We start from the raw sequence: 14,963 nt of genomic DNA, 5'->3' as shown, positions 1-14,963 counted from the left end.
CTGAGCTTGGGTACATACAGACTTTAATCTGTAATCTCTAGATCCTGTCCAGTTACAGACTCATTTCTGTTCCTCTATTGTACGTCTTCTCTCCACCCTGTGCTCATTGTAAATCCGTACTTCTACATTCACACTGCTTTTGGTTTCATTGTTAAGCTCTGACCAGAGGAGGATGAGGTCCCCTCAGTGGACCATCCTCGAGTTCAGAGGGAGTTTTCCCTGGCGCTGTTGCCTCAGGACCGTAGTTGTGTAAAGCTGCTTTGTGACAACTCCAGTTGAACTGGTTTGAAAATGGGCGGCACAGTGCCAGTGAATGGTAGTGTCCCTGTAAAACAGCTCCAGTGTCTCAGTTGTCTGGGATTGACCTTCATTTCGGGTCACTGTGTTTGGTGGGTCCTCCTAATGTCTGCATGGGGTTCCCCCAGGTGCGCCGCTTCCCTGCTATAGTCCAAAAACCCATGTCCGTGGGTTGGATGGTTGTGCAAAATAGTTTGAGTGTGTGTGTTAGTGGGCGAGGGTGTGATGCCCAACGATTCCTGATAGGCTCCTGACCCACTGTGACCACGATCAGGACGAAGTGTTTACAAAACATGAATGAATGAATGAATGAATGAATGAATTTAAAATACAGTTGAATTTCACAGAGATACATCATAGAGCCATATTTTCCATTTTAAAATCACAGCCAGGTGGGGATTAGCTCTCTAGTCTCTGTAGTATTAGTAGCCATTTTAGTGTCTTTGGTACAAAATCAGTCTAAAAAACATAATGTTAATATATGAATATGTTAATACGCTAATTAATATTAATGACCAATGCTCAGGGTCTGTTTGGTTGCTCTGATGTTTACCTCTGACATACTGTGACATTACTCTGCAGTGCATTACTGTGGCTGACGCTTCCTCTGAAAAGAAGCGTTTTCATTGACAATCTTCTACTCTTCTGGACGGACTTTACACTCTGTGCTAAAATATTGTTTGTAAGATTTGATGGCACTCAGTCTCATCAACATTAGGGATGATTAGCTCTGGTTTAAAAAAAAACACAGCAATAAAAGCTGAACAGTCTGGTTCCAGAAGTAAAAATCCCATTCATTATCGGCATAGAGACTTTGCCCATTATGTTATAGGCAGCAAATGAAGACTTAACCTTATTTAGCAGGTAATGGGGGTGATGATATATGATCTAGTTAAAGCTATGAATCAGTCTGATTTCAAATGTGTTTAAACCTTTAAACCTTAAAAATCATCTTTATTCCCCATTCTTTATAAAGAAATGTATTGCCCCTGTTGCTTGAAACGAGTTCCAGGAGTTAGAAATGGCACCAGAAACGCACTAAAGACTAGAAAACAGAACAATGAGATAGCAATTCTTTATGTGCACAAAAATACAATATGTACAATTATTCATTCATTATCTGTAACCCTTATCCAGTTCAGGGACGCAGTGGGTCCAGAGCCTACCTGGAATCATTGGGGGCAAGGCAGGAATACACCCTGGAGGGGGCGCCAGTCCTTCACAGGGCAACACACACACACACATTCACTCACACACTCACACCGACAGAGACTTTTGAGTCGCCAATCCACCTATCAAAGTTTGTTTTTGGACCATGGGAGGAAACCGGAGCACGCGGAGGAAACCCACCCAGACACAGGGAGAACACACCACACTCCTCACAGACAGTCACCCGGAGTAGGACTCGAACCCACAACCTCCAGGTCCCTGGAGCTGTGTGACTGCGACCCTACCTGCTGCGCCACCGTGCCGCTCATGTACAATTATTCAAATCATAAATAAATAATAATAATAATGAAAAAAAAACACCTACATACACAAAAACAGGAGATAAATAAGCAGTTGAAAAAGTTGTCTAAAATTGGTTGAGGTGAAAATGGGGTGAAAGTGATTGGCTGAAACCATTTGCAGTGCTTGGTGGGATATGTAGTTCATTCCAACATTAAACATGCTAGGTCCACAATCTCATACCTAGTGCCTTTTTGTTCTTTAAAAGAAATGGCTCTGATTTCATTTGGATATGATTGTGATTTATCTGCTGAGTGGTTCAATTGAGAGCTTAACAACTTCTTTTATTAGGATTTTTCCAAAAGTCTGTGGAGAAAGTGAATGTGATTTTTCTTCTGGAACCAGAGCCACTGACACAGTGGGCAGTCACTGTTCAAATCAAATCAAATGTATTTGTATAACGCTTTTTACAACAGATGTTATGTTACAAAGCAGCTTCACAGAAATCCGGTAAGACATGAAATGTAAAAATGTAAAGAAGTCTTGTAGCAAGCCAAGCTCTGTTCATTCCATAGTTATCACCTGGTGCTCCATGATTCTAGACTTGAGGCTTTATACCACATTAAACCATACCATAAGGCTCATGTAGAGCTGCTCCAGATCATTCCAGTGTGTTTCATGTTTGTGTACGGAGCTTATGCTTGGTGTGCAGCTGTGAATGAATGGGCTGACAGTGGGTGCACCTTAAAGATGTAGAGAGATGTGGAGATATAGTGAATGTGCTGTAAATGCAGAAAATCCAATGGTGAATTTAAGGAATAAATTTGCTATCATGTAAATCGTGTTGGCTCTGTTTTCTGGGCTGATTGAGGATCGCCTGAAGCAGGGAGTGATTGGATTTTCATAATGTGGAACAGCATGGAGAAATCTTATATGTGATATTATTTTCTTATTCTGCTTCATGAAAGTTGATGTACGTTTGTGTGTGTGTGTGTGTGTGTGTGTGTGTGTGTGTGTGTGTGTATGGGTGTGTGTTTCTTCATTGAAAAGAATGAGTCATTTACTCTGTAACAGGTTCCTATACAGGCTTTGTTATGGACTAGCTTGTAACATTATAGTAAATTGCTGAGCCAGGGTGAATAAAGCCTTGAGCTGATTCCTTTTAAAAGGCAACCCTGCAATTTCTCTGGACAAAGACTTAGCGAGGATATTAGAAGACGTGAGTTTAGGTGAATATAAACAATGCCAATACTATCAAAATATCAACCAACTGCATGGTGACCTTACCCAGTAAACAAGGGACGTCCCTGGACGTTCAAAATAGGTCTAAAAGTAGTCTGTCCATCAAGGACATATTTTAAACGTCAATGGACGTCCAAAATCCATCTTAATAAGTTAGTTAAGTGGTGACCAATCGATAACGTCAGTGGACGTCCAAAACGCGTTTTATACAAGTAATTTATTTCGGGACCAATTAATAATGTCAATGGACGTCCAAAATACGTCTAATAGTCGTCTTTTCAATGTCTGTGTTTGGACTTCTTTTCAATTTTCATTTTCAACCTTAAGAGAACGTTGATTAGACGGCAGTCATTACGTTATTTCAACGTTGAATCAACGGCTAAATGTTTACTGGGTAAGCTTGTATCAGTGCTAAATATTCTCTCCATTCTGATAGAGCTCTTAGTTGTGTCTGTACGTCTTGGCTGTTTTTCCTCATTTTGAAATGCTTTCAACATTAAAACATTATAAACATGGACACCCCCAGGCGGAGGACCCTGTCTGTGCAGTGTGCAGAAAAAAAAACAATAATTTTCGTAAATATTTTCATCAAAATTCTGGTGGTAAAAACGACCCGGCTCCTTTAACATTACGTCGAAGGAAACGTCTCTCTTGAAGACCAAGCATCTAAGCATAGTACGCTATTTACATCACAGTTTAACACATCTGCCGACCCAGATGTTCATCATCAAGTACTTCATGAATCAGCAAAGGCCTGCTTTACTGCTGACGGCCGGGGAAGTGTCCAGCATTTTCTAGAATGATGTTTCCTCTGTTTTCTGAACAGAACGTTTCTGTTAGAGGTGGACAGTATTTATGGTTATCGTGATAAATGATGCCACATTGTGCTTTTTCTGAGTGCTGAGCATTTGCATGTTTCATTACAAAGAGAGGTTGATTAATTCAGGGAAACTGGATCAACAACAACACCAATAATCATGAAAATAAAGCTACATGCAACTGATAAATATTACTTTTCTCCTGCTTTTGTTTATTTGCGCATTGCTTACATTATTTTTTCACATCGGGTGGAACTGAAGTGGAAACAAGCAGTGTTTCCTGACAACATGTTACACTGGGGCACACATAATTAAGAGGGCCACAGCTGTACCCCTCTGATTGCCAGTCAGTTGTTGGGGCCCAACTGTGCATCTGGTTAAAAGCCTGTTAAACACTAAAAAGATTAAGTGATTTAAAAACTAATGTTACTCTGCCGTGGTTGAGAGATGAAGCACAAATTAATATTAAAGAATTTCTCTGTTTATAACAATAACCTAAAAATAAAAACAAAGCCAGTCTCGGTCTCTTCACGGTTCACAGGCTCAGACCGGAGGATTCGGGATACAAAGTTTGGGAAATATCTAAGGCATTATGGGAAATGTAGTGTCTTCTGATTTCAAATTGCGTGTCCTGCAGCTTTATGGCGTTCTTATTTACGGCTGTGATTTTAGAGGAGCACAGTAACATTTTACTGCGGCATGTGCCCCAGTAAATTGGGTCTAACGACGCCACTGGAGAAGATACAAAATCTCAAGGGTCTGCCTCTCTTTATCCCTCTCTCTGCATCTCTCTGACTATCTATCTCTGTCACACCTTCAGGAACGTCTGCTTCTTCTGGGTGTTTAAGGTGGTTCAGTAGTCTCTGCTGTGAACATCTGTACTTCGAATCACACATTGACTCAGATCTACTTGTCTTGTTTTCTCTAACACATCTGGCCTCAGTAGTGGTACATCTGTGTAAGTATGAGTTTCTAAATATGTAGGTATGCATGTGCATTTTCTTTAAAGGTATATCCTCTACACCTTCAGCACACAGTTTGCTTAGAAGGTTGAAATCTCGGTAAAATCTAGAACTGTGGTGCAGCAGGTGGCGTAGCTCTCACACAGCTCCAGGGTCCTGGAGTTGTGGGTTCAACCCATGCCTTGGGTCACTGTTCGTGAGGAGTGTGGTATGTTCTCTCTGTGTCTTTGTGGGTTTCGTTCAGGTGTTCCGGTTTCCTCCCACAACCCAAAAACACATGCTGGATGTCTGAGTGGCTTTACTGAAGAGTACACAAGTGTGTGTGTGTCTGTGTGATGCCTTGTGATGCACTGTTCCTGCTTTGAGCCCAGTGCAGGGGAGCTCTGGACAAACCACGACCCTGAACAGGATAAATGGGTTACAGAAAATGAATGAACGACTGAATGAATGTTAAATGGGAAACTGGTGAAATCTGTGAGGTTCAGTATATTGCACTGAGCGCAGTTTCAAAGCTGAGGGTGAGATTAGGCACTAGCAGAGGACTGACTAAAACAATCTGACCTGTTTTTCAAGCCTCCGATTCACATTAACCTTTTTAACTCTGTTACTGCGAGCAATTACTGGGATCAGTGGATATAGAGGTAAACTGCCAAAGGGCTATACATGCCTCTCTCTCTCTCTCTCTCTCTCTCTCTCTCTCTCTCTCTCTCTCTCTCTGTCTCTCTCTCTCTCTCTCTCTCTCTCTCTCTCTCTCTCTCTCTCACACACACACACACACACACACTCACTGCTAGAGAAGGGCAGCTGGAGTAGATGACCAGCTGTGTTCAAGTAATTCCAGTAATTACACAGCAGCTATTCTTACATGTCATTCATAGTCATAGTCAGACCCACACAAACCACTGTGTGTGACGAGAGCTTTATGTCGACTGAGACACATTGCAATGAGGAAAGCCTTTTAAAAGCACTTGTTTTATTAATATTGTCATATAATCAATAAAAAGCAATCATAACACACATAAAATTAAGTTTTGTGATGAGTGTGTCTGTTAAACTCACAGGCAAACTACTGACGGAGCTAAGAAAGTAAGCAAATAACCAGAGAGATGAGCTTAAAACGTGTAGCTAATGTAGGCTCACTATTTGGCAAGCAGCCGGTCGCTGCTGACCTTTTGTCAATGTGTTATAACTGCTTGTTAATAAGCAAAATCCGTAAACCCTTTATGAGGGTAGTTATATTGTACATTGGGCAGTACATATGACCTAGTAAAATATATACAGGACATTACAGTGTATATTTATTTATCACTAAACCATATACAACACATGACAGTGTTTATGAGTCATTATTTTATATATATATATATATATATATATATATATATATATATATATATATATGTATGTATATATACAGAAGAGTATATTTCAGCCTTTATGAATGAGCCTCTGTCTGCATGTCTAGCATGGCCAGTGTTTTATCGGTTCATACACAAGTGTGGGATATGCAGCAGGAAACGTGGTGTTGGAAATGGACTATTTTTGTCATTTTTCAACAAAGCTCTCAGCTTTAGTTAGCGAAACACACTTTGTAATGCAAACTGTTTATTAAACTTGAGGAACAATTGTTTCCTTTGGCTACTTCTGCGTTTTCCTTGTTATTTTAAACTTACGACCTGGTTTTGTTGCTGCTAGCTCCGCAGGTTTGAGCTTAAAAAAATATTTAAATATTTGTCCTTTAATTCTGAGAAACTGTTCAGTGATCACAGTCACTAAGCCCCTTCTAACAGCACATACAGGGGAGGAAAAGACGATATCAGGGGCTCCCGTGAGAGGAAATGATAAGGACAAGTCAACAAGTGCATGTTAAAAACAGAAACAGATTTTGGTGGAGTGTGAGAGGGTTTATGGCTTTCTCGTCTGAAGCTGGTTTGGTTTGTTTGGCTGAAATTCAGTGTGTGTGTGTGTGTGTTTGGAGTCAGGGAGTAAAACGTGTATTTGGACACTGTCATTCAGCAATGGTTAAGATAGAGCTGTTACTACAAATGCCTTTTAGGGAGTCAGCATTTGAGGGAATGTGATGGAGACTGGCTGGTACTGGACAGATGCAGCGTACGGGTCGGGGTGCAGGGTAAATATCTCCCTCTGCTCTCTGGAGAGGTGTGTCTGTTTAAAAGACGCACAAACTCTGTCCTCACAAAATTAAGAGCTGAAAGGAGCTCAGCTGTTCTTGAAACAGTGCATCAGAAAGCAGTGTCATGTGCATCCTGCTTTGGTCACACTAACTTCTGTTAAATAACAACACGATGAGGACAAAAAGTGATGGTTAAGAGGTGTAGAGTGATCAGCAAGACATTATTTTCTAATATCATGATGTATTGGCCTCTTCATCCTGAGCTCCCCACTGATGCCTCTGCCATCTGAGGCTGGGAGTCCTAGAGAGCACAGTTGGCTTTGCTCTCTGGGGGATGGCCCCTCATTTCCTCCTCATCACAGTGTGTGCAGTGGAAGCCTAGGCAGGTGTTCATCAGCTGATGTGACAGATCTGAGCAGGTGCTGCTCTCCTCCGGTGCATTGACCTGTCCAGTGGGGTTACTTTAGTGGCAGTGTACCAATATTACAATAACAGACTTAGTATCAGTCAGTGTCCTGAGTTCTAATATCAAATGGTGCTTTTTCACTGCATGGTACCTACTCTTCATGAATCTACAAAGCCCCCCAAAGTACCGCAAAAGTGTTTTTGACTCAGCCACCATTTGAACCTCTTCAAAAACCAAGGAAATGAGATGGCGAGTTTGTGCTGGATGTCTGCATTTCATCACATAGATTGATGACTCTCTCTCTGGCCGGTCAGTACTCTTTAGCGTTTACACGTTACTGTTTAGCCCCTGCTCACTTCCCTAAACAAAGTTCCCAAGTACCAGGTATCAGATTAGCCTAAAGCCAAGTAGAGTCCAGTAGAGTAGTGTAGCTACCATGCAGTGGAAAAGTGCCAGAAATCAACACACACATTGATGATACTGTGCCTTGAATGGAATCTATCTTACTTTCCTTGTCTTCCCATCATTCCTTGGAACGCTGGGGTTGTATCAACAGTGGTCTCCCCAGACCCTTATTTAGATGACAAATTCTCATGGCTTTGTCCCAGCAGTGGGTGTGATGGTTGCCTGTGGAGCTCTAATAATAGCTGCACATCTGTCTCTGGAGGAAATCACACACACACACACACACACACACATAGTTGCAAAGTCTTTCCTAAGTGTAGTGTTGTAGTGTTATGAACAGTGTGGATGTGGTATGTCTTGTGGGGGACCCCCTCTATGGTTTATGAGGAGTGTGTGTTTTTACGTTTGATTGGAGAACGTCTTGCTGGATCATAAATCACTGTGGTTGATGTTTCGACATCGCTGGCCTTGCGAGTGTGGGCCTGAAGGGAAGTGACGCTGGTGCTGATTTGTAGGAATTTCTGATGCAGAACAGTGGGGGGTGGATGGTGGGAATGACTCAGATCGGCAGGGCCAACATGGCACACGCTCTGCAGAGGCAGCCCGAGCCGCTTCTGTCTGCTTCAGGTCCCAAAGCCCGAACGCGTCACGAGTTCACAACACGGCTCTCGCTCAGAAAGGCTCTCACAACCTCCGACCTTGCACAGATCCCTCTCCGAGACTCTGGCTCTCAGGCTGAAGGAGGAAATACCCCTGATTTGGGAAATGTGGGGAACCACTGCTAGAGAGATCCATTCATTCGAGGGTCATCTTGTGTGGCGAGATGAAAGGGCTTCTGATGTAACAGCTCCAGAGATCGTCCGATTCTCTTTTTTAACCTCTGCGAAAGTTTGAAATTGAAGAAGGCTTATGGAAGGACTGAATAAAACCCCTTTGAGACATGCACACCGCACCCCCCCCCACCCCTGAACTTTTCTAGACGTTACCTGGAGGAGCTGTACGTGAAAGTAGACATTAAGCAGACATTATGCCGCCAGCTCCCCGCTACAAAGACCAGGTAAAGTCCAACTGCACCTGTGTGTGGACAGAGAGAGCGGGTCATTCTTTGGTGTTTATTCACGACACGTAATTGATCATCATTGTACAGCCGTACAGCAACGTTTGATCTAGGGCTGTGGCGTATTGTATCGTTCACGATAATATCAGTATAATCACAGTCATTTTTTTTTTTTTGATCTTCTGACTTGTTAACATAATGACGTCATGCTGTTACAATCAATAGGGTGTACATTCATTATATGAGCCGTTAGGGACAGCAACAAGCATATTGTCTATAGTGTGGTGTCAGTTGGCTCAGCAGTCTTTGAGGTCTTTGCTCCAAAAAGGCGAGCCACTTCAGTCGTGTGGAGGAGGTTCATTACAAAATATCAGAGGCACCATAAACCACGGCAATATGTAAGATACACAAGAGGCCTGTAACAACAAAAGGGGGAACACAACTAATCTCTTTCACCACCTCGAGCAGAGGCAACTCGTTTAGTACGAGGAAAGTCAAAAATGATGAATGACTCAAGCAGACAGACCACGCTGACTCAGCAAAGTTTTTTGTTCTATTTAATGTGAAGCTTTAATGGTATTCTTTGTATAATTGTTTACATTTGCTGTTTTTATACATGCACTGCATTTTCTCCACTTTAGTTTTGTAGTAGGTTTATTACGTTTTTCGCCTAACAACACGACAGAATGTTTACATTTGTGACTTTTTCGTTTGACTTTTTGAAACTGTTACATTTATACTAAAACTGTACATTCATTTTGTTGCAATAAATAAGATATTTTTCATTCATTATCTGTAAGCGCTTATCAGGGTCGCGGTGGGTCCAGAGCCTACCTGGAATCATTGGGCACAAGGCAAGAATACACCCTGGAGGGGGCGCCAGTCCTTCACAGGGCAACACACACACTCACACATTCACTCACACACTCACACCTACGGATACTTTTTGAGTCGCCAATCCACCTACCAACGTGTGTTTTCGGATTGTGGGAGGAAACCGGAGCCCCCGGAGGAAACCCACGCAGACACAGAGAGAACACACCACACTCCTCACAGACAGTCACCCGGAGGAAACCCACGCAGACACAGGGAGAACACACCACACTCCTCACAGACAGTCACCCGGAGGAAACCCACGCAGACACAGGGAGAACACACCACACTCCTCACAGACAGTCACCCGGAGGAAACCCACGCAGACACAGGGAGAACACACCACACTCCTCACAGACAGTAACCCGGAGCAGGAATCGAACCCACAACCTCCAGGTCCATGGAGCTGTGTGACTGCAACACTACCTGCTGCACCGTGCTGCCAAATATTTTTCAGTGTTTTGTCATATTAACAAAAATACTGATATCAGAAAAACACCCTGAAATATCATGATATTATTTTGGGGCCGTATCACTCCTGATTTGACCTCCACATGTAGCTCATTTGTGGCAGTGAGCTCACACACTAGTGATGAGGGACTGTGAACACTCCCACATGGTTCACCTCTTCACCCAGGGTTGGGGTGAAATCCCCTGCTCAAGGGCACTTCATCTATAGATTTGAAAGAGGAGGAAGTGCTGTTCCTTCACTCCCACCTGGTCTAATTTTTCCTGTCAGTTGAGGGGGTCCCAATTCTTCTCCTCTACCCATTAGGCCACGGCTGCCCCAGTGAGCGAGTGGGTGTGTTGATGATGTTTCGATCATGTACCTCCCGGTGAGCAATGGGAGTTTGAAAAATGTGAAGTGGAGGACTTGGTGCTCAGCCAGTAGATATAGAAACTTAGGCAAGATGAATGACTAGGATTGAGACCAGCTGCCTTTACCAAACATAGGTGAGAGCCCATCAGGGACAGTCTCTTCAGTTTACTGCTATTAGCTTAAAGTTCAAAAACTGGTGAATAAAAAAATATATACCATACACTGGACTGCACACATATCATTGCTGTCCAATGGAAAATGTATTACCATTGAATTTTTTGTTTGCAAAATCACAGCATGTTCTTCACATTGTGTGATGTATGAACCAATAGAAATGCTTCAAAATTACGTGGAATAAAATATTTTTTTCATTGACTTCCATTGAAGGTTAAGAGGTTTTTCTTTCTCCTGTAAAGTTACTATTTTGGAGATACATGCCTTTAATTGGACAGCAACATTATACCTATTTTGGGAGTGTTTTCTGATATGGTATTTTTAGCCTTTTTTAATATCCTACCTGTTGTATTTGGCAGCAGTCTTCTCTAGAAGTACACAATGGTAGCACCTTTGAACAAGGTGACAGACCCATCAGTGATTTTTACTCTCTTCCAGAGCGTCCCGGCCCATGCCCACCCCTGCTTTTACTTGAATGTGCACTAAGGTGGGTTTAGAATCATCTTAATACACTGCATGGGCTAAAGGTTGTGGACATTGCTTCCAAAAAGGAAAGTTCTTTATACGTAGTTTCCTCTGCGTAACTACAGTCCACTTTTACTCTTTTCTGAAGGCTTTATGGTAAATGTTGGGAGATTTCTGCAAGGATTTGATGGCTTCCAGCCAGGACATCACCAGTTAGGTCAGGTATCGATGTTAGATGATTCACTAAGATCAGTTCTGTTTGTTCCACTGGTGCTGGATGGCACTACATCACTCCAGAGAACAATTACAGGAATCCATGTCTCAGGGTCATTTTTTTAACCCTTCTAACCTTAAAATGCTTAAAACTGAGCATGGTGAACTTAGGTACAGATGTTGCAGAGGTTTGTGTGTTTGAACATATACAGTGTGTGTTTATCATATAAACATTGTGTTAACTGGGATAGTTTTTTTTGTGATGTTACTCTGATGTTGACCCCTGTGACCTGGAAGAACATATTGCATGCACTTCAGATGTAGATATAATATCTGGGTTCAGAGAGAGAGAGAGAGAGAGAGAGAGAGAGAGAGAGAGAGAGAAAGAGAGAGAGAGAGAGAGAGAGAGAGAGAGAGAGAGAGAGAGAGAGAGAGAGAAAGAGAGAGAGAGAGAGAGAGAGAGAGAGAGAGAGAAAAAGAGAGAGAGAGAGAGAGAGAGAGAGAGAAAGAGAGAGAGAGAGAGAGAGAGAGAGAGAGAGAGAGAGAGAGAGAGAGAGAGAGAGAGAGAGAGCAGTGGTTGGTTGATTGCTCTTATCATTAGTGCGGACTAAGAGAGTTAAATCAGATAAAGAGCCTCAGATACACATCCGGTAGTGCAGAGCTGGACAAATCTGATCTATATGTAATGGGGAAAATATTAAAGGGGTTGCGAAGTTGCTGGATGCGAGTTACTCCTATCAAGATCAAAACAAGCTCCAGTACAATGTCTCTGTAAGGCTGTCAGGAGATAATGTGAGCTGTGGGTGAAATGAAAAGTGGAATTGAGTTTTAGAGTGTGGAGTGTGTGCTGTAATCCCTCTCTGCTCCAGTGTAAGAGGAGGTTGGAGGCAGAGCTAAATGAACTCATGTAACACTCCCGTTCACCGCATTTCAAAGAAGCACAGCACTTGCGCTTCACTGTATCTTAATCATCCAACTGCACGCTATCTCTGAGGAGGGCTACTTATCAGCACTTCTGCAGTGTGTGTGTGTGTGTGTGTGTATGTTGCAGGGGGAGGGGGGGTGGAGAGAGAGAAAGAGAGAGAGAAAGAGACAGTCTTTGTGCTATGTCTCTTTCAAACTACAAATCTCCAATAATATGTTAATCATGTAAATGCTTAAATGTACAGAAGTGCAGAGTGTTTCAGATTGAGAACAGCCTCTTTCTTTTACGATGTACTATTTAAATGTAATTATATAATTACATAGTTATGCACCAAACTCCATTTACATTCAGTTGAGTTTCTCTGCGAACATGTTCATATCTGCATATTTTTCCAAGCTGCGTAATCTGCGCTATTATGTTTTTCTTTGTGTAAATGCTTGAAATGGATCAAATACCCAAAGTACTGTAGATGGAGAACAAACAGTCCTCAGAATTCAATTCAGTTTAATTCCATTTTATTTATAGAGCGCTTTTTACTGCTGGCGTTTTCACAAAGCAGCTGTACAGAATTCCCAATCCGAGCCCTGAGTGAGCGCTGCCGAGGCGACGGTGGGGGAGAAACTCCCAGAGCATGAGAGAGAAACCAAGACGCAAAAGGGAGACCTATCCTCCTCTGGTTGACACCAGAGCGAAACAACAAAGGAGTAGTATATAAACAAAGAGCAGTATATAAACCGAGTAGTGCAGGGGGGTAAAATGGAGGGGTAGGGCTAAGTGTTAGTGACAAGGTGAAATGGGATTCACCCTTTAGAAGTGTAGCTGTTATTGATTTTCCAGCCTATTCAAATTTATGTACATTATTTCACGTTATTAAATACTTACAGCTGCATTAGTGTGTGTGTTCTGTTTATGATCTCTATCATCAGGTTGACTGACATCTGCATTCCTGGCTCCTTGTGCTTCACTGACAGAAAACGGCAAAACCACATCACACATTTATAATTTGTCTTTTCTTTCTACCTCCAAATCATCTCCATAAATCAACATACAATCACCAAGCTGGAGTTGGTTGACTGTTCAGATTCCAGAATGGTTCTGTTTACACCGGTAATCTCTGAGTGAGAGATATCACAGCAAGACTTTTGTGAGTGTTGACAATGTCAGAGTTGTAAGGGTTAAACAGAGTCTCATTTTGGTTCTAGGTTTGTTTTTCTGAAAGTAACGGGAGTTCCTCAGATGAAAGAAACAGTTTCCTGACAGTGTCTTTATCTCTGTGTGTCCCTCTTTACAGGAGAGAGTGGAATATCTCTTCCTCATCATCTTTACAGTGGAGGCATTTCTGAAGGTGATTGCGTACGGGCTGCTGTGTCACCCCAACGCTTACCTGAGGAACGGCTGGAATCTGCTGGACTTCATCATTGTGGTCGTAGGGTGAGTGAGAACGGTCAGGTTACTTTTCTCTCATGCAGCCTCAACAGGGAGGGCAAGCTTGTTCTTCTTATGACTTGTGAAACCAGCTGACACTTCTTTTCCAACTGCTGTTAGCAAAATACAACAGGAAAGTTCAACATGCTTGGAGGAGAACACAAACACCCAATCCCATTCTTTATTTTTACACCTACCCCCCATGTTTAAGTGTCAGTTTACCCCTTGGAATTGAGTTACAAGACGTCTGCAGTGATATCAGAGGTTTGATATCAGACTTTGTTTAAATTGAGGTCCTCAGGCCTTTAGAAGCGTTTGACAGTAATGTATTATCACCCACTTCTAATTCTTGTGAAATTAAGCTGAGTACAGCTTCTTATTCAGCAGATTTTTCTCCAGAACTTCCAGTTACTTCTTAAAGGTTGCAGTAGTGTCAGGCTCCTGAGTTCTTCACCATTTAAGGTGGAACTGGACATTTACAGCTAACTACAGAGAAATCAGCACATTTCTAATGATGTTTTATGCTTCTCATGAAGTAAAGAGTCATAAAAAGTGATGTCAAATTTACACACGTTAACACACGCAGGAATTAAACTTTTTTTTTTAAAGTAATGCTAATTAAACATTTACCAAATTTGGACATGACTTCCTCCTCTTACTTCACACTTTTTACAGAACCTAGTGGATTTATTTAATGATGTAAACACAGCGTTGCTACTTTTGAGTTCAGAACATAGATTATAAATTATTTATCCCCCCCCCCCTCTCTCTCTCACACACACACACATACACACAAACACAGAGATCCTTTTTTGTTTTCTAACTTACTTAACCCATGTTTGAGCTTTAAAAATCATAACAAAATATATTTACATTTTTTAATCAATAAAATATAAACCTGTTGTTTGATCTTACATTGATTCTAAGAAGGTACAGTGTGATTAACTATGATTAATTGCAGACAATTGTGCGATGGTTATCATAGTTTTTAAAGGAGTAAACACTGACATTTGTGTGGCTCTTTGGCTGAATGCGCAGATGTCTTGTTGGTAATTCACATAGCGTTCATAAAACAGTGTTTGAAGCGTGCCTTTATACAATCTCAGTTTGAAGGGCTGTATAGACCAAACACTATGCCATACCCCTTTGTTCCAAGAAGAACTGAGACACCAAGGGCTAAGTAACAGGGCAGTGTGTGAAATGGGATACACCCAAACTGTTCACATCTGCTGTCGGAGCTTATGCTGAGGGAAGCAGGAGTGCCATCCTACCCACCCAGAAAGAAAGAAACCGACTGT

General features: G+C 42.0%; 1 protein-coding gene across 9 annotated transcripts in view; it reads left to right on the top strand.

Annotated features, from left to right (window-relative positions):
- cacna1c (calcium channel, voltage-dependent, L type, alpha 1C subunit) overlaps window positions 1–14,963 on the top strand; it is a 230,128-nt gene that overhangs the window by 141,687 nt on the left and 73,478 nt on the right. For all 9 annotated transcript variants that reach the window (XM_066667051.1, XM_066667049.1, XM_066667047.1 and 6 more), the window contains one exon: window positions 13,532–13,671. In XM_066667051.1, the coding sequence (XP_066523148.1) occupies window positions 13,532–13,671 (140 nt within the window). The remainder of the gene's footprint in view (window positions 1–13,531; window positions 13,672–14,963) is intronic.

Source organism: Hoplias malabaricus, chromosome 4 (assembly GCF_029633855.1).
Source record: "Hoplias malabaricus isolate fHopMal1 chromosome 4, fHopMal1.hap1, whole genome shotgun sequence".
NCBI lineage: Eukaryota > Metazoa > Chordata > Actinopteri > Characiformes > Erythrinidae > Hoplias > Hoplias malabaricus.
The sequence above is the reverse complement of the archived record's forward strand: the minus strand, read 5'-3'. Positions and strand labels throughout refer to the sequence as shown.